Source organism: Pipistrellus hanaki (assembly GCF_964339955.1).
Source record: "Pipistrellus hanaki genome assembly, chromosome: 2".
NCBI lineage: Eukaryota > Metazoa > Chordata > Mammalia > Chiroptera > Vespertilionidae > Pipistrellus > Pipistrellus hanaki.
This window is the reverse complement of record NC_140504.1, coordinates 194,122,431-194,142,919: the sequence shown is the minus strand read 5'-3', so window position 1 is coordinate 194,142,919 and position 20,489 is coordinate 194,122,431. Positions and strand designations below refer to the sequence as shown.

General features: G+C 41.0%; 1 protein-coding gene across 5 annotated transcripts in view; it reads left to right on the top strand.

The window, feature by feature from the left end:
- VPS13D (vacuolar protein sorting 13 homolog D) overlaps positions 1-20,489 on the top strand; it is a 219,300-nt gene that overhangs the window by 99,015 nt on the left and 99,796 nt on the right. For all 5 annotated transcript variants that reach the window (XR_014794224.1, XM_084875266.1, XM_084875265.1 and 2 more), the window contains 10 exons: positions 91-301; positions 1,152-1,399; positions 2,815-3,006; positions 3,318-3,444; positions 5,228-5,370; positions 9,566-9,696; positions 9,913-10,088; positions 14,971-15,094; positions 15,852-16,087; positions 17,792-17,900. Coding sequence is in view for 4 of the 5 variants with exons in the window: in XM_084875266.1 (XP_084731392.1) it covers positions 91-301; positions 1,152-1,399; positions 2,815-3,006; positions 3,318-3,444; positions 5,228-5,370; positions 9,566-9,696; positions 9,913-10,088; positions 14,971-15,094; positions 15,852-16,087; positions 17,792-17,900 (1,697 nt within the window). In the remaining variant the exon portion in view is untranslated. The remainder of the gene's footprint in view (positions 1-90; positions 302-1,151; positions 1,400-2,814; positions 3,007-3,317; positions 3,445-5,227; positions 5,371-9,565; positions 9,697-9,912; positions 10,089-14,970; positions 15,095-15,851; positions 16,088-17,791; positions 17,901-20,489) is intronic.

The following is a 20,489-nucleotide window of genomic DNA, read 5'->3' as shown; positions in this document are numbered from 1 at the left end:
TTGACATAGTCTGTCCCCCTTTTACTCTGAGAAAGTCAGCTTTGGGGGGAAGACCCTCCCTGAGAACGCTAACGCCTGTTTCTGTGGCAGAGCCCGTGGTGCTCCCCGCTGTCATGCCGGGAGACTCCTTCGCTGTGCCTCTGCACCTCACTTCTTGGCGGCTGCAGGCCCGGCCCAAAGGGCTGGGCGTGTTTTTCTGTAAGGCTCCTATCCACTGGACAAACGTGGTGAAGACCACAGAGGTTAGCAGCAGCAAACGAGAGTGCCATTCCATGGACACGGAGAAAAGCAGATTCTTCAGGTATGCATGGCTCTGCGATGTGTATTTGTGGGCATTTTTTCTTTATTCTTTCTCTAAGGACCCTCAATGATTCAGAGAGGAAGAGAAAGGGAAAGAGAGATAGAAACATCAGTGATGAGAGAGAATCATTGGTCCCCTGCCTCTTACATGCATTCCATTGGCGTTTGAGCCTGCAATTCAGGCACATGCCCTGACCAGTAATTGAACTGTGACCTCCTGGTTCATAGGTCGATGTTTAACCACAGAGCCACACTGGATGGGCTGTCATTCCCTTTTTATGCAGGTCAAGAACAGGCATAACTAATCTGTACAAGTTTCAGAGATTGTCGCTTATCTGATAGGGGAGAGGGTTTTGATTGGAAAGGGTTATGAGGGAACGTTCTGAAGTGAGAGAAATATTCTATCACTGGTTTTGGGTGGTAGCTATAGTATGCATATAATTGTCAAAAGCCCACAAAGTGGAACATTTAAAATCTATTCATTTTATTCTGACTTAGATTGTAGGTATCTTACTGAATTATTGAACCATTTTACTTTTTTTTTTTTTTTATTGATGATTTTTTACAGAGAGGAAGAGAGAGGGATAGAGAGTTAGAAACATCTATGAGAGAGAATCATCGATCAGCTGCCTCTTGCACACCCCCAGCTGGGGATGTGGCCGCAACCAAGGTACATGCCCTTGACCAGAATCGAACCCGGAACCCTTCAGTCCGCAGGCTGACGCTCTTTCCACTGAGCCAAACCGGTTTCGGCTATTGAACCATTTTAATGCTATGCTTTCTCAGATTCGGCTAAGGTGAAAAAATTCAAGTTGTTCATTGGTGGTTTTTATACCATTTTGTCTTCATAGGTTTTGTGTGGCCATAAAGAAAGAGAATTATCCAGATTACATGCCCTCACACATATTTTCTGATAGTGCAAAACAGATTTTCAGGCAGCCGGGGCATACCATCTATCTCCTGCCAACTGTGGTAATCTGCAACTTGCTCCCTTGTGAACTGGATTTCTATGTTAAAGGGATGCCCATTAACGGGACTCTGAAACCTGGCAAAGAGGTGGCTCTCCACACCGCTGACACAGCCCAGAACATTGAACTGGGTAAGCGTTTGGTCACATTATCATTGGTAGCAATTCTATGAAAATATCAGTGAGTATTTTGTGACTATTTGGTAAACATTTTGGAGAAATTATAGCCTATACACTATCTCAGTAAACCAGCTAAAGGATTTGTGTAGTTTAAAAAACATCAAACTTCAAAGTTAGAAATTTATCAAAAGAAAATAATTGAACCGATTCAAAAGATTCCCAGAGGAAGCACTCAATGGTGGCTTTTTTCTTATGTTGCTCACTTGATGTATGATGATAGGAAGTCATTTCATCTTTTCAAACCAGGCTTTCTCCAGCTATAAAAGGAGCAAATCACGTCTCTTCCTCTCTTTTCAGGAGAGGGAAAAACATTTACCAAGCATGCACTGTCCGCCAGGCCTTATGTCAGGTGCTCCACACACATGATCTCATGCAATCCTTAAGCAAGAGTTATTTGTCCCATTCCTGATGAAGAAATTGAATGTTGAATGCATCAAGTACGCTCAGATGAATGAACTTGAGGTAGAGAATCATTAGAATCATCATCCTATTTGTAGTACTTACAGCAAAGAGGAGCTTCTGGAGTTTGGGCAGGAAGTATGTTTCTTTAATGCTGTTCTAGAAATGCTGAACAAATAATGCCTTAGATAGTCATCTTTTTAAAGTTTTGTATATCTTCTCATTTGATCTTCACAACTGCACGTTTGGGGCAGAGAGACAGCTGCCACCCCCATACAGATAGGAACCTGAAACTCATTGAAATTGTGTCCCACAGCGATAAACTTACACTTCAATTAGAACACAAAAGCAGTACAGTGCTAGGTGTCTTTCTAAAGAAAAGAGGTCTGTGCTCTGACACTTAAGTACAAATGTCTCTGAGCCCCTGGATGGAATGGAAACGTCCTCCCACCCACCACCACTCTGTCTTCCCAGTCCGCTCCCCGTGGGCCACCACTTTCATGGCGACCCTGCGATGGAGATACTGTCGTTATCCCCGTTGGCAGATAAGGCACAGGGAAGGTAAATCGCTCACCCTGCACCATGCAGCTGGGACGTAAGGCCAGGCATTCGGCTGCAGAAACCTTGACTCTGACCCTGTCCTTGCCTTTATTGTAGACTAGGTACCCAGCACAGGGCCTGATGTCTAGTAAGCTCCTAGTACTCGTAGCTTTTATTGGTAGCTTTCTGGTATTTTCATCTTTCTAACTATGCAGTGCAGACTCCCCAGTGTGGCTTCCAGCCCATCAGGTTTGCTTCAAAGGTATTCTCACCCTGGCTAGAGGAAAATGGCCATTCTAACGAGATCTTTTTGCTAGTAAGAAACAGTTACTGACTTTTCCAAAAGGAATCCAATTTTGTTTGACTGCTGAGTATTTTAACAAACTAAAGTGAGAGCTTAGAAAGACAATAGCTTATATCTCCTTTAGGGGTATCACTGGAGAATTTTCCACTCTGTAAAGAATTGCTCATTCCACCTGGAACCCAAAACTATATGGTAAGGATGCGTCTCTATGACACCAACCGACGGCAGCTGAACCTCACCATCCGGATTGTATGTCGAGCAGAAGGATCCCTAAAGATCTTCATTTCTGCTCCGTATTGGTTGATTAACAAAACAGGTAAGTATAGAGGCTGCTCAAGGGGGTCTTTGGCTTGGGCCATGGGAATTCAAGTTTTTTGCTCAGCTGACTAAATGGAGCCAATAAAGTAACTCCATCAACAGTCTGGGCTGCTGGAACTTTCCCGCTTCCATAATTAGTGCTCAGTCATGGTCAGAACTATCCTCTTAGACAATAAAATGAGCCCACTAAATAAATTCAATTTCCACTCTTTTCCCCCTTGATCGTTTTTAAAATTTTAATTTTACCATTTATGTCTGTCTTGGGGAGACTGGGTGGGACTGATTATACTTTTTTCCTCCTTCCTAAAGGGTTACCACTGATCTTCAGACAGGACAACGCAAAGACGGATGCTGCAGGCCAGTTCGAGGAGCATGAGCTGGCCCGGAGCCTGAGCCCCCTCCTATTTTGCTATGCTGACAAAGAGCAGCCAAACCTGTGAGTATAGTTATTTATGGGAAGGGGAAATAAGTTCCTAGGGAGGGGAAAAAATCAGCACAGGCTAGAGTGTATCCATGTAAGTATAATTGTACCGTAGATAACGATCCCGTTTTGGCAGGGGAGCAGGACCATGACCTAATGGGATTCTTTGGGATCTAATTTCTGTGTTACTTGATAGTGAAAATAAACCATTTGGTAGGTTTATAATGAAAGCTAGTTTTATTTTACGTGCGTTGAAGTAGTTCTATTCACAACTCTGCCAATGAAGAGAAACCCACATGTTCTGGGCTCTGCATGGCTCCCTTCTGCTGTCAGCTCAGCACAGGCAGAAGAGTTGGCATGGGGGCGTGTGTGGGGGTGACTGGACCTCTGGTAAAGCCTCTGCCCCATTAATCTAAGCCAGGCCATTTTGTGTAAGGTGCCATTTAAGATCTCAAGCACTCCTTGCACATTTAAAGGCAGGGAAAAGCAACAATAGTGAGGATTAGATGACATGTCCTAATGTATGGTATGAGCATTAATTCACTTTTGTTCTTGGTTTGAACATTCTGCCTTTTACAGGAGTCTTAATTTGTAGCAGTAATCCAAATGGGCATGAAATGCCATACCCTGGTATCTGCAGATGTATGCTTGCTACCAGCTTAAGAGGAAGGTTTAGGGAGCACCACATGTCAGTGGTTGCAGATGTGTCTTTCAGGGAGGGCTGAAGTGTAGGTTGTTGCTGGGGTCAGGAGAGGATTGACGGGGGTCTGCACATGGTGGTTGTACAGACGCTTGGCAATGTCACTAGCCAGTCTCACTCTTCCTGACATTTGTCACAGTTTATTTTGTCCAGGGAATTTGTAGTTCCCAAAGCATTTCTACCTAGACCATTTCATTGGATTCTCCCAGCGTCCCAGTGGATTAGGCAGGGCAGGAAGCACTGCTTTATTTTAAGATGAGGAAACAGGCTCCGGGAGAGACAGTTACCTGCCCAAAGTTATGCTGCTTGTTAGGGGCAGAACTGGAACACACATTCAGGAATGATGGTTCCAGGGCCCATGATAAGATACTGGCCAACTGAACAGGGCTTTGCTGTTAGAACAGTACCCGACCATGGAGGGAATGTACCATTAGTGGCTAATCATCCCACTTTTGGTGGGACAGTCCGATTTTCAACAATTTTCCCCGCGTCCCGCGGCATTTTAAAAAAGTCCCAATTTTTGGAAAGAATCTTTCCAATCTTTCCAATCTTCCCCAAAATCAGGACTTTTTAAAAACGCCCCGGGACATGGGGAAAATTGTTGAAAATCGGACTGTCCCGCCAAAAGCGGGACGATCTGGTCACCTTACGATTAGCCACATCTTCTGCACACGCTTGCCTTGGATGTACAGAATTGTGGGCACACTTTCCTTCCATGTTCAGGGTATTTCATGAGCCTTTGAAACACCCGAATCAGGAAAGTATCAGTTTGACTCAAATCCTTGTTTTTTCAGAGGAACAATAGATATTGTAGCATTTTCTGTATGTTCTATGCTTGTAGAATCTTAATGTTTGGTCTTTAAGTGTTCAGTAGAAGATGTCCATACACTTTACACATTGCTGTACTGTGGCTGCCAGTAAGACGGGGGTTAACCGACAGTGACTGCCTTGCCATGTTTGGGAATAACATGAGTGAGGAAGAGTCAGCATTAGAGTGCTAATCTCAGGTGTTAGTGATAGCACTGTTTCCTGATTAGGACAGGTGGACAAGACTTGCTTATGGATGAATGTATCAACCTTTGCTTTTCTGCCCCACAGCTGCACGATGAGAATCGGAAGGGGGATTCATCCCGAAGGCATGCCGGGCTGGTGTCAGGGCTTCTCCCTGGATGGTGGTAGTGGTGTCCGAGCTTTGAAAGTCATCCAGCACGGAAACCGCCCGGGGCTGATCTATAACATTGGTGGGTTACTGGGGGGCAGCGGGGAAATCTGACCCTTGGCCCCTGAGCTCAGGCTGGGCCCACGAGCTGGCCATGCGTTTTTGGCTCGGCCGCCCGTGCTGACTTTCTCATTTGGCATTGGGTTAGGTGTCTTTCCTCTGAATGCTTGATGGCTGTCAGCACAGATCTGATCTGGGGATCTAAGGAGCTACCTAAACACTGCCCCCTTTGAGGGCTGCGGCTCTGTTTAACTTAAAGTATCAGTTTGGCTTAAATCCTTGTTTTTCGTGGGGATAATAGGAACGCTTAGAATGCCTTTTTCATCCTCCAGGCATTTCCCACGCATTCATTAAAACCGGCAAACCCTAAGCGGGCAAGAAGCATTGTTCTCCCTGAAACTGAAGCAGAGAGGTTAAGTGACTTGCCCAGATGCAAAGGGGAAGTCTGGGTCAGAGTGGGATTATGATTGCAGTGTGCACATTTGAGGCAGAAAATGTAATAAAATGCACTCGGTGGTTATAGTCATTAGAAGCCCGCTAAACGAGCTTCGCTTACAGAGGTGGAGGGTGACGGGGGGAGCATACTGCACCTACAAACCTCAGAGCCACCTGGAATCCTCAATGGTTTTCTGCAGAGCTAGGATACATTTGATTATTTAAATGACGCTTCAAGTTTAAGATGTTAGCTGTGCGTCCTTCCTTCAGTGTATAATTTCCAAGGGTCCAAGCACCACTCAGTGTCGAACGTTGGAAAACCACCTAGGACTGTGCTGTCCGTTGAGCATTCTGCGATGAGGGACATGTTCTGGTTTGCACTGTCCAGTGTGGTAGCACTAGCCACGCGTGGCTGCCGAACCCTTGGGAGTACGTTACTAAGAAATGTGGCCAGTGTGACCAAGGAATTGAGTTTTTCATTTTATTGAGTGTTAATGGATTTAAGTAGCCACATATGCCTAGCGGCTACATATGGGACTGGGCAGAAATAGTCATGTTGTAGGAGAGCCTGAGGTGGAGTCATTTAGCGATTTGCTCTGGGGCGCATGCAGACTCAAGGACTTAAGTGCTTGAGTTTTTATGAGTAATAGAGTCTCCTCCAAGTATAGTTTGCTTTCCGTGTTGTTTAAACCTGAATTTGGGAGCATCCCCCCTTGTCCTGGGGCTGCCTCCTTTAAAGTTGACATTAAGATTTTTAACAGAAGAAATAAACTTTAATTTGATCCTCCAGCTGAGGATCATTCTTTTTAACGTTTGTTCACATTGTTCGCTCCGCCCCTTGAACGGGCAAAGGCTGTTTGATGCTGGGTTTGGTTTTCTTTTGGGGTATCTAGTCCTTGATACACTTTCCAAAGTAAGCTCCCGCAGGTTGGCTAGAAACTGTAGTTGGAACAAATGGCGGGTGGGGTGATGGAGCTCTTAGCAGCTGGCGCTAAGGAATCCCGGAATTCTTTCAGGGAGGCAAATTGAGCTGGCCAATCAGAATTATGCATTGAGAGCATGTGTATACTTATATGCTAGGACAGTGATTTTCAACCTTCTTCATTGCTTGGCACACAGACTAATTACTAAAATTCTGTCGCACACCAAAATATATATTCTTTGCCAGTAAAAAACAAAAATACAGTTTTGATTGATTTACAAAAAAGAAGAGAAAGAAAAGGAAATTGCCCACTCTTGCCAAAACCGGTTTGGCTCAGTGGATAGATCGTTGGCCTGCGGACTGAGGGGTCCCAGGTTCGATTCCTGTCAAGGGCGTGTACATTGGTTGTGGGCACATCCTCGGTAGGGGGTGTGCAAGAGGCAGCTAGTTGATGGTTCTTTCTCATCGATGTTTCTAGCTCTCTATCCCTCTCCCTTCCTCTCTGTAAAAATTCAATAATATATATATATATATATATATATATATATTAAAAAAAAAGAAAAAAAAAGAAAAGAAATTGCCCACTCTTTTCACTCCAAAGTGACTTAAAAAAAAAAAAAAATCAGGTGCCTATACTTGTATATAAAGATTTTTGGTTCCAAGAATTAACCAATGAGATGCAACCTTATTATGCAGTGTGACCAGTAAGATACAACTCTTATTATGTGACCTATTTATTTATGGTTTAAGATAGGAAATTCATACTGGATGGCTGTTGTGTTGACTGTTGTCATTTTTTAATTTGACAGTCTAAGGGAAAAGGGGTCTGTGCAGCTGACTAAGTAGTCGGGTATTGCACGTTTTAAAAATTCTTGTGGCACACTATTTGAAAATTGCTGTGCTGGGAGCATTCATTAAAACTAATTACATACGTTTTTAGGGACAAGACTGATTTGAATTTTGTTTTTATACCAAAAAAAGCAATAGATGGGGTGGGCTAAGATAGGACTTTATAATTCTTAAGATTCATGAGATCTTGGCATGTAATATCAAGGGAATTTGTGGAATCTCTTACTTGAATATTTTTGGAGAGTTCAATAGATAACTAGCTCCCTATCAGGAAAGTTAAAAACACAGTCCCAGGCTCAGGGTGGCCTCACATGTACCTCCAAAAAGAGGGATTTTGTACATTTTTATCTTATCAGCTATTCATTTCCTGGGGGGTTGCCAGAGCAATCTAAGATGAAAAGGGAAACAAAAAGCCTACTTTTTTTTTTTTCTCTCCAAAAATTGAGTCTCGGTACTGTAGATTTTTTTCACATTGTCAAATTAGACACATCTTTTGTGGGCAGACTTTATATTAGTTGAGATCAGCTAGCTAAGATAATGTCAGTTTCTGACAATTAATGCTTGTTGTGTGTCACAGAAATATGAGTGATAGGGAATACCTCGCTGCTCCAGTGTTCCCGAGCATTTCTTAAATACAGTCCAGAGAGGGTTGTTTTTGAGATTCGCTCAGTCTTTTGTATTGAAGGCTTACATTGAAGGCACACCCAATTCTTCAAGCCAGCACGACAGATTGGAATCTTTATCATTGGGATTCTGTTAGGACATCCCGGACACCTACCCTGTTTCCCCGAAAATAAGACAGTGTCTTGTAATTTTTTCTCCCAAAGTTGCGCTAGGTCTTATTTTCAGGGGCTGTCTTATCTTTTCATGCGCTAGGTCTTATTTTCGGAGGATGTCTTATTTTTGGGGAAACATGGTAGTTGTCACATCTAAGGTCTCTTTCCTTTTTATGGTTCTCTTGTTCACTGCTGAGTAGGTCCTTGTACATGTCCTGTCGTGATGTGAGCACGGGCTCCTGAGGCAGGCGGCTGTGTGACCCGGGGCAAGTTACCTCACTTTCCATGCCTTAGTTTCCTCATCTGTAAAATGGAAAGAATGAAAATACCTAACTCATAAGGTTGTTATGAGAATTCGATGTGGAGCCTTTGGTAGAGGGCCTAACTTGTATTAAGAGTTCAATTAATATTATTATATTCATTATCTGTACTACAAATATTTTTTATCCTTGTAGAAACAGAGTCCAGCCCAGTTGCTATATTTATTGTGTGAATGAACAAATAGTTCATCCCACTGAGTTTCATATTTTAAAAAACTATCATATTTTTAAAGCTAATTCACTGCTGTTTATTTATTTTTTCCTTTCTTTGGGTGTTTTTGAGATTTCCTTCTGATTGATTATGACTGTCTTTCCATGCTCTGTGTTTTGTTTGCCTTTTCCTCCCTGTACACAGTGGGTGCTGAAAACATGTATTGTATGAATGAATGAATCCTGTAATATTTTGCATTCGGTTTTAGCTGGATTCTTGGGCCGAGAGCTAAAAGAAAATACTAGAGAAAAGTCCTTTGAGTTCAGCGTAGTCAGAATCCAATTAAGTAATCTGAAATTTCTACTGTATCCTGTAAAAGGGGAAAATTCTCTAGTGGAAATTTTGTGTCCCAGATGTGAGCAGAAATGTAGTCAGCTTCATAAATGGAAACCAAAGGTATCTATGACCGAACACCTGTGCTTTTTAGTTGCTGTTATTATGATGCACACTTTATGAAGAAGCTAGAAATTAAGGGGATATTGATACTGCCACTGAGACTTTTTAAGGCCTCAGTGGGAATGAAGAATAATACTTTGAGTGTGCTTGCTGCTTTCATTCCACTCTTGGAAGACTTGACAGCCTCTTTGGGTGATATAATTGTTTTCTTAGAGAAACGAAGTAATTGTGAAGGCTGTTTATTTTTGTTAGAGCATGGATTATCTTTTTTCTGATTAATTCATGGCAGTGGTTTTTGTTATTTGTAGGTATTGATGTCAAGAAAGGCCGAGGTCGATATATTGACACCTGTATGGTCATCTTTGCCCCCCGTTACCTGTTAGATAATAAGTCATCCCACAAGCTTGCATTTGCACAGAGGGAATTTGCCAGGGGACAGGTAAGCAGTTTGCTTTTGAAGAATTACTAGTGTTTAATAGCACAGGGAGTTTTAATGTCATGGCTTATCTCCACTGCAACCTCTAAGTTCTGTGATGTGAGTAACCATTTCCTGCCCTAACTAGCTCCTGGCAGAGGGCCAGGCTCAGAGAAGGTACTTAGTAAACATTTACTGTCTTGACTTGTTGACCAAAGCCAGTGATTCTTTGTGTTTTAGGGAACAGCCAATCCCGAAGGTTACATTTCTACCCTTCCTGGTTCCAGTGTGGTGTTCCATTGGCCTCGGAATGACTATGATCAGTTGTTGTGTGTCAGATTAATGGATGTTCCCAATTGTATTTGGTCTGGAGGCTTTGAGGTCAACAAGAATAATTCTTTCCACATCAACATGAGGTAAGTTCAGAGACTACATTGAGACAAAAAGTAGCTTTGTTTGAGGTGCATTAAATAGTTAGCTATAAATACCATATAAATTTTAAATACTTATAAAGCTATAAATAGTAAGTAGTAAATAGTAATACTACTCTTCATGAAATGGACACACATGTTTCTGGCTCAGACAAAGTTCTTAAAACTAGCAAAGACCAGGTATGTATGAATGAACTGTTTGATAGGCTGAGTTAAAGGGAATGTTGGCAGTTGAGACCATTGTGCAACTGCTGTGGTCTCAGGTGTCAAGTTGAAGGGGTAGCATGTTTGAGAACTCTGCATTTAGACGTTAACACTGATTATAAATGTTTTTACCAAATCTTCCCTCGTTTGATGCTGTTTCAGTAATTATCTGACCTTCTTTGCCAAACCCAGTGACATTTGGGTCCTTGTTAAGAAAAATCAACCAGATTTAGCCTCAGCTAGCCCAGGATGACTCTCTTTTTTCTGCGTTCATCAAATGCTTTTTTTTTTTTTTTTTTTTTTTTAAGTATTAAAAGTGGGTTTTTTTAAATAGTGGTAAGAAACACATACCATGTGAGAAAGATAACACAAAGACCCCGAGATGGTTTTGTGGGCTTCAGGTGCATAAAATTTACCACTTTAATCATTTTTAAGCTCACTAGTGTTAAGTATATTCATATTGTTGTGCAACCAATCTCAAAACTCTTTTTATCGTGCAAAACTGAAACTCTGTACCCATCAAACAACAACTCCTCATTTCCCCCTTCTCCAGCCCTTGCTCTGCTTTTTCTGAATTTGACTACCCTAGGTATCTCAGATAGGTGGAAGCATACAGTATTTGTCTTTTTGTGACTGGCTTATTTCACTTAGCATAATGTTCTCAAGGTCCAGCTGCATTACCAAGTGTCAGAATTTCCTTCCTCTTTAAGCTGAATAATATTCCATTGTATGGATGTAGCACATTTTGCTTCTCCATTGATTTGTTGAAGGAAACTTGGGCTGCTTCTATCTTTTGGCTGTGGTGAATAATGCTGCTCTGAACATGGGGGTATAAATATCTCGTTGGAGTCCCTGCTTTTGATTTTTTTTGGGTCTATACTTGGAAGTGGAATTATTGTTTTATGTGGTCATTCCAATTTTATTTCTTTGAGGAATTACCATAGTGTTTTCTATAGCAGCTCCACCATTTTACATTTCAGCCAGCTGTGCACAGAGGTTCCAATTTCTCCACATCTTTCCTAGCACTTGTTACTTTCTGCTTTTTTGATAGTAGTCAACCTGATGGGTGAGGTCACAGCCCACTGTGGTTTTGATTCACACTTCCCTAATGATTAGTGATGTTAAACTTCTTTTCATGTGCTTGCTGGCCATTTGTACTTCCCATTTTTGAATTAGGTTGTTTGTTCTTTTGTTGTTGAGTTATAGAAATCTTCTGTATATTTGTATAAAAGTTATATAAACCTTTTGAGATATATGATTTGTATATATTTTCACCCATTTCTTACAGTGCCTTTTTACTCTGTTGATTATTTTAGTTTAGAAGTTTTTAATTTTGATGTAGTCCAAATTATCTATTTTAACTTTTATTATCTCTGCTTTTATTTATTTTATAGCTAACAAATCATTGCCAAATCCAATGTCATGAAGATTTACCCTGTTTTCTTCTGAGTACTTGATAATTTTAGCCTATTTAGGTCTTTGATCCATTTTGCATTGATATTTGTACACTAGAGGCCTGGTGCATGAAATTTGTGCATGGGTAGGGTCCCTAGGCCTGGCTGGCAATCAGGGCTGATCGGGGCCTTCTGGCTGCCAGCTGTGGTCTCCTTTCCCCGGCTGCTTGCTGCCAGCCAGGCCTCCCTTCCCTGGTGACCAGCTTCTGACCAGGGCCTCCCTTCCCATGCTGCTGGCCGGGGCCTTCCTTCATTCCACACCACCCCCTGGTAGTCAGTGCATGTCATAGTGAGCGATTGAACTCCTGATCTTCCAGTCGAACTCCCGAGGGGACACTTTCCATATTAGCCTTTTCTATATATAGATGGTGTAAGGTAAAAGTTCAACTCTACTTTTTTGTTTCTGGCTATCCAGTTATTTCAAAATTTGTTGAAAAGACTCTCCATGGGATGGTCTTGGCACCATTGTCTAAAATTATTTGACTCTGTATGTGAGGATTTATTTTATGGCTTTCTGTCTCATTCGTCCATATGTCTGTCTTTATGCCAGTATCACACTGTTTTGATTAGTAGCTTTATAATAAGTTTTGAAATCAGGAAGTGTGAGACCTCCAACTTCGTCTTTTTTAAGATTATTTTGGCTATTTGGAGTCCCTTGGGATTCCATCTGAATTTTAGGATGAATTTTTTTTTTTGTTTTGGGAAGTGGGGGAAACTTGGGATTTTGATAGGAATTGCATTAAATCTGTAAATCACTTTGGGTAGCATTGATCTTTTAACAATATTAAGTCTTCTGATCCATGACCATGGATGTCTTTCCATTTGTTTGTGTCCTCTTCAGTTTCTTTTATCAAATACTTTGAAGCTAAAGTCAGTAAAATCAGTGCTATTTCAGCACATTTAGAGGCAAAATTTAATCTTTTATAGTTATGGCTTGTTCTTCTTTGAGAACACTATTGTAAGGGAACAGAAAAATAATAATGATATATAGCAGTACCTATAGTTGACTTTTAAAAAATGCATTATCTGAGGTTTTATTTTCTTTCATTCCCCTCCCCTCCCTCCTCCCTCCCACTCATAGAAGTGGAAGTTTATTTAGAAAGTCACAGAATTAGAAAAAGTTAGCCGGATGGGCTGTGTGGGCTTGGAAAACAAGTTACAGAGGCAAAAGAAGGGGCCCTTGGATCTTAGGAGAGGGAGAGAAGGGGAAAGATGCTGGAGTGCTCCAGAGAGATGGGGGAGGGGCACATGAGCTAAAGAGGAAAAGCACAGGAGAGAGAGAAAGAGAGAGAGAGAGAGAGAGAGAGAGAGAGAGAGAGAGAGAGAGAGAGAGAGAGAGAGAGAACTCTTATTTTCTTTCATTTTGTCAATAGCCCTTAGTAGAACTAATTACATCTGCTATAGTGGTTTTTAGGCTGTGTTCCTAAGAATAGTTGGGGGTCTAAGGTGGTGACTTTAGAGGCCCAGGGAGCCAAGTGGGCAGGTCTTCAGTGCCATCATCCCTCCTTCAATCAGAACTCTTGCCTGTCAATATCATGTGTTTCTCACAAGATTTCATTGGGGTCTGCAGAGGGGTGGGGGAAGAGGAGGAGTTCTGCAGCTAAAGCCACTGTTGGTGTATATGCCTCCTAGGAGGAGGCTGTCCAGATTTATTGTGTTAGAAGGGGAAGCCAGTTTAAGATTATATAAAACAGCTACTCATGATTACTTAAAAAAAAGAAGAAGGAAAGTAAGTACAGGTGGGGGTGGGGAGAGAGAAAATGACTCTACCCTTGTTAACCCTTTTGAAATGTCGCCCTGAAGTACTGAGCATAGACGTATGTCATCTGTCTTCTCTCCTTTCCCCACCATGTCATTTGGAAACAGTTTCAACCTACAGAGAACTTACGAGTTGTACACTGAAGATCCCTACATCTTTCTCCTAGATTTATTACATTTCATCATTTTGCTGTGTTCTTGATTTCTCTCCATACACATACATACTTTTTTTTTTTCTTCTGAACCATTTGAAAGTAAATTGAAATCATCATGGTAATTCAGCGGTAAAAACTTTACTCATCACCTAAAGACAAGGACATTTTTCTAAATAAATATACTAATATTACACACTGAATAAATTTAACATTGATTTGTTTTCTAATAAATAGTTCTTTAAAATGTCTTTCATAGCAATCCCTTCCTCCTGATCTAGGATTCAGTCAAGGATCATGCATTTTATTTGACCCATATAGTTCATCTCCTTTAATCTAAGTCGTCACTTTTCCTTTTTTGTCTTTATTGACATTGACATTTTTGAAGCGTTCAAGCCAGTTTCTTGTAGAATGTCCTATTTCCTGGATTTTCCTGATAGTTTCCTAATATAGATTTGGGTAACACCTTTGTGGTAAGAATACTACATATGTGGTATTGTATGTTTCCTGTTGCGTCACACCTGGAGGCCTGGGATGTGACAGCTGTTGTCCCATTATTGATGTTGCTAAATTGGATCATTGCTTGGTTAAGGAGGTGTCTAACAGGTTTTTCTTACAGAGTTACCTTTTCTTCTTTGTAACAAGAAAATCGATCAGTGGATAATTTGAGACTGTGTGTATATTGTTTCCTAAAAACCTTTCACTCCATGGTTTGATGGTTCTTATCGGAATCAATTATTACATTGGTGGTTGCAAAATGGTGACTTTTTAATTCTCTCATTTCTTTGACATTAATTAACTGATAGTCTTCTGTAAAGAACAGTTTTTCATTCTCACATACAAATACATAAAAATTATGATCACATACTGGTACCTCCATTACATAGGATTCTTCCTCACCTGCCTTTGTCCTATACTATAGGACTTATAGTGAGAACCCTGGTTATCAGTAACATCAATAATGTCAGTTTGAACCATATGAAATTGCTCTGTGTCCATGTCAAAAGTACTCTAGTATCAACAATTCTATTCAACCACCATTTACTCATTTGCTACACATGACACCATTATCCTCTTGCTGCCCAGTTATAACATGCTAGTCAAACATTGCTTGAATAGATTCTTTTTTATTGTGTGATTATGCTGTCATTTCCTACCTTTTTAACATGATCAAAGAACAAGACAGCAGCACTGATTGGTGTCCAAGCAGTATGGTGATTGTGAGAAGCATGAGAGGAAAGTGAACTGTGACTTGTTTTCTCCATTTTCTGCAGCCTCTTTTGTTCCCTTTTTCTGCAGAGATACCTTGGGAAAATGCTTCTTCCTACGCGTGGAAATTACCCTCCGAGGAGCTACCTACAGGATCTCCTTTAGCGACACAGATCAGCTGCCCCCTCCTTTCCGAATTGACAACTTTTCTAAGGTATCAAGTGGCGTTGAGAGCCATTTTGGCTGTTTCATTTGAGGAGGGCCCTTAAGATAATGAAATGCATTTAAACTTGGGTTTAAAAGAAGCCACACAGGAATCTCTGTGGCTGGACAACCATATAAGTCCTCACCCTTAAGAGGTGATTTCTGCTGGTTATTTTGCTGGGTGGGCAGCCATACCCAGAAGTGACTTGTCAGTCACCAGTGCTTATGTGACTAGATTGTTTGGTCAACGTGGTGGCCCTGTGGACATTCCACCCGGAGAGAGGAGCCTGAGTCAGATCATCCAATGATAGTGGACGATGAGTCAGATCGTCCATTGACAATGACGTTGCTTCAGTTGCAGCGAGCATTTTTATAAATCTTAACCAATAAAGCCAAACTGGAAACCATTAGGTTCTATTTTTAAATTCTGCCTTTGAATAACAGTGTCTTATAACAGTGTCTTATAATGTGGCTTTCAGAGATGCCACTGAAAGGGCAGAATTGCTTCCCTTGGTACTTGGGTTGCAAAACTTCTTAAAGCTCTTTGTCCAACAGGCGATTACCAGTGTCGTTTAATTGGTGGGCTTTTTATAATTTGGAAGATGGTTAGAAAGTCAAGGGCAAGATGGTGAACGTCACTTGTGGTTGTGGTGTGTGTAGTAGGATTCATTTGGGAAGGATCTGGAACTTAAACCTAGGAAGTGCTAAGTCATGTTCCAGTAACACCAATCTGAGTGAAAGCCCTGTTCCTCTTGCCGCCACTGTAGGTCCCCGTTGTGTTCACTCAGCACGGTGTAGCTGAGCCCCGGCTCCGGACTGAAGTGAAGCCCATGTCCTCCTTGGATTACGCCTGGGATGAACCCGCCCTGCCACCGTTTATCACTCTGACTGTTAAAGGGGCAGGCTCCTCTGAGATCAATTGCAACATGAATGATTTCCAGGATAACCGACAGCTTTATTATGAAAATTTCATTTACATTGCTGCTACATACACGTTCTCCGGGTAATTCTGGGTTAAAGTGTTATCCTTATAAAGCAGAACACTCTGATTATTAACTGGTTTTAAACTCTAAGCAGTTCTTAGGAGGCCGAAGGATAAAGGAAGATTCCTTTCATTCTTTGCCAAATCCTCGGCTCAAGATCTGTCTTGAGGTCTTGAGAAGTCTTTAGTCTAAACCCTTGTCTTCTGCCTAGATTAAACTTTATTCAAAGAGACAAGAGTCTTTTCTTTCTAAAGATCTCCCCAATAATTCATCCTAGTATTTAATAACTCCTCATAAGATGTAATTCTTACAGTATCCTAAATTCCTCTTCTAGATATTATTTTTATGTATCAATATTTTTAAAACATTGCTGCTATTTTTAAGTTTGTTTTATTTAATTCCTCTTTTGAAACTGACTAATTTTCATCATAATTATTCAAATTATCATTTTTACCTCCCTCTCCCATTAGAATACTGATTAGACAGACACTTCAGGGTCTACCTTCATATTCACTTAAAGCCAAGCACAGTAGTTTACCTTGGAAGTAGTTCTAATTGCTTTAGGATTATAATCTTCACTGACGCCTGACTAGTTGTATTTCAGAAACTCAGGTGAAGAACAGGAAATTTATTCTAATTCTCCTGTTAGATTGGTACGTAGATTGGTACATAGAGATTCAAACATTGGGCTTTCAAAACATCATTGCACCAACCTGTAAATTTCATTGTTGCTGTGCGGGTTTCAGGGCCAATTTTAAAGTTTGTCTGTGAAGAAACTGGGAAAATCTTGCTGAATCTTTTTAGCATTGCAAATATACACCAAGGATCAATGTGACATGTAAAGTCATAATCCTTTCCGAAATGTGAATAATTGTGCCTATTTATGCATGTGCCTGAGGCCCATAAAGTAATCTCCAGGTCTTCCTCCTCGAGCCCAGATGTCAGTGGGAAGGGACTGACTGAAGGACATCTTGGCTTAGCACACTTTTCTTTGTTGGTTGCAGTTCTCTTTGGTACTAAGGTCCAAGATGCTTATCTCGTTATATTGTAGTTGAGTCAGTCATGTTTGTTTGTTTCTCTTTAAAGGTTAAGACACTTAACAGTGTGACATGCTTAGGGTTTTAGTGCCTGAAAAACCAGTTCTTAATCTGGTTGCTAATCATGTTTTCCCCTTAATGTTCTTATGCTAAGTTCCAGCAGTGACTAAGCTCTTTCACTGACAAATCCTAATGGAGGACTATGGGCTGAACAGCTACGGGGCCAATGGAAAGAGAATCTTGTACTAAGGGGCTGAACCATCTTTTGGAGCACGTTAGATTCCTCCCAGAGGGACTTCTGACTTCTTGCCCAGACTTGGGGACGCTGTGATGCTGGTGTGCTGCCTGGCAAGGGGTAGAGCTCATCCTCGGACCCTTGGAATGTTGGGCTCAGTTTTTTGTTTTTTGGCCTCCACAGATACATAGTCACCCTGAATCCTAAGCCACTAAAATTATTAGGAGAGGAGAAATATCAGAGTGTGTCTTCTGACAAGTGAATCTTCAGTTGTACAGGAAAACAATACAACCTTAATCTTTCTGCAACTCAAGTCAGACTTTCTTCCATGATTTAAAGAGAATTCTCTTTCATACAATGGAGGTTTTAGGTATTTGCTTATGAGTACTTAAATACATGTGTGAGTATATACATATGTGTGAGTTATATATTATAATTTTTTAAAATTCTAGTTTACAGGAGGGAACAGGAAGGCCTGTGGCTTCCAACAAGGCCGTTACCTGTGCAGAGCTCGTCTTAGATGTCTCGCCAAAGACACAAAGAGTCATTTTAAAGAAGAAGGTAAGAACCTAGAATTTGGAGTTTAGAATGAAAGATTTTTTTTTTTTAATATATTTTATTGATTTTATACAGAGAGGAAGGGAGAGAGATAGAGAGTTAGAAACATCGATGAGAGAGTCATCGATCAGCTGCCTCTTGCACACCCCCTACCGGGGATATGCCCGCAACCAAGGCACATGCCCTTGACCAGAATCGAACCCGGGACCCTTCAGTCCCCAAGCCGACGCTCTATCCATTGAGCCAAACCGGTCCCGGCTAGAATGAAAGATTTTTAACGCTGGAAGAAACTGGTTCTTTTGGTCCAACCCCTCATTTTACAGCCGAGGAAGTGGAGGCTTGGACTGAGTGACTTGCTCAAGGCAAGAACACGGAGCCTTGATCTGGTTTATTTCTTCCCATGTCCCATGACACTGCGCTAGGAGTCCCACGCCCTTCCCATCTTTGATGCCCTTTTTGGAAAACTTAATTGTTTTTTTCAGATCTGTGATATCATTTTCATTACTCTATTTTTCTGTTGTAGTACTCCCCTAATCTACGTATTCCTAAAGGGAATGCAAAAATGATCAAACTAACAATTTCCCCCATTTTTATGCTGACATTATTTTCAAGTCCGTTTAGAGAAATGTTTATGCTAATAGACCTATATATATAAAGAAAGTAAAATTTGGCTAGAAATATTACAAATGACAGAAGAACTGATAATAAATAGTTCTACCTTCAAAATAAAAGAAGTTTCAGGACACAGAGTTGCAGAAGTCACTTTAAGAGAAGGGAGCTTAGCCAAAACCGGTTTGGCTCAGTGGTAGAGCGTCGGTCTGCGGACTGAAGGGTCCCAGGTTCGATTCCGGTCAAGGGCATGTACCTTAGTTGCGGGCACGTCCCCAGTATGGGGTGTGCAAGAGGCAGCTGATCGATGATTCTCTCTCATCGATGTTTCTAACTCTCTATCCCTCTCTTCCTCTCTGAAAAAAATCAATTAAAAAATTAAAAAAAAAAAAAAAATATATATATATATATATATATATATATATATATATATATATATATATGGGAGCTTGCCCTGGCTGCTATGGCTCGGTTGGAGCATCGTCCCATGCACTGAAAAGTTGTGGGTTCGATTCCTGGCCAGAGCACATACTTAGGTTATGGGATCGATCCCCGGTCTAGTGTGTACAGGAAGCAACCAATTGATGTTTCTCCTTCTCTCTTGCTTTCTCCCACTCCCTTCCTCTTCCACTGTATAAAAATTGATGGAAAAAATATCCTCAGGTAAAGATTAACCAAAAAAACCCCAAAATTTCCAAGGAGAAAATATTTATAACTAACAGCAATCAACTTAGTATGACTTTTGAATACAATCAGTTTATAAATTGGAAACTATTAATATAGTATACTTTCATTATAAACATGGGAGGGAAGATGATTTCTGGTAAATTCTGATTGTCAGCCAATTATGAGATTATCAATGATCACATATTAAAAATATCACATGTTATATATAGATATAGATATCAAGGGTTAATATGCTAAGTGTCCGACTGTCTGATCGGTCACTATGACATGCACTGACCACCTTGGGGGCAGATGCTCAATGCAGGAGCTGCTATGACATGCACTGGCCATTTACAGAGAAATGGCACCGCAGATCTGGGGCTCACAGATCAACACTCGCCTTCCCCCAAGTGGGACACGGGGCCCCGCCACCACACCTTAGCTGATGCTGCTAAGACCCCATGGCACAAAATGTGGCTCATAGCCCAGCCCAACCCAGAAATGGTGGCTATGGGCACCGGGTAATGATGTCACATAGCAACAATCGGCTTCCTCTCCCTAGCATCTAGCGTCATTGCAGTTTCTTCAGCTCAGGAACACAGTTTGCTTTATAGCCAGGTGCAAACATTTCACACTAACCAAATGTCTGTGAAGTGTTTTCCTGTGCCTCATCTCCTTTGATTCTCACAGAAATCCTGGAGTAGGTAGATAAGAGATTCGATGGAATCCTATTTTCTTTTTATTAGCCAGAAAATGGAGATTTAGAAAGCTTAGAAACTTGACATGACTAAAAAGAAGTAAGAAATGGTGGACCTTGAAAATGACTTCAGGTTTTCTCAATGCACAGAATATAGTCAAACACTGCTGCAGTTAAATGTTTTACCCTTTGTTATCCCTGTGTGATCTACAATAATAATCTGCTTCCTGTTGATATTTACTGCTGTGTTGTTGACAATTACCCAAAAGAGAAGTTGGGGTTTTTCACTGGGCTGGAAAAAGTTTAGATAAATCAGAAAACAGGTCTAACTAAGCAAGTTTATTCTGTATATATAAAAGGCTAAGTTGACTTGTGCATGCACGATACATATAAAGCTCTAGCTGTTGCCACTTGTATGCGTGTGTTTCGATCTGTCATTGTGTATCATGAATTTGTTTGACACTTCTGTTATAAAGGACGAATAGCGATATTAAAATATTTCTTCTAATTAATTTTCTTTCAATGTGTACAAATTCATGCACCGGGCCACTAGTACTTTATATAATTGGATCACTCTTTAAGCTAAGGGCACCCAAGGGTCACCATTTGGAACAGCAGTT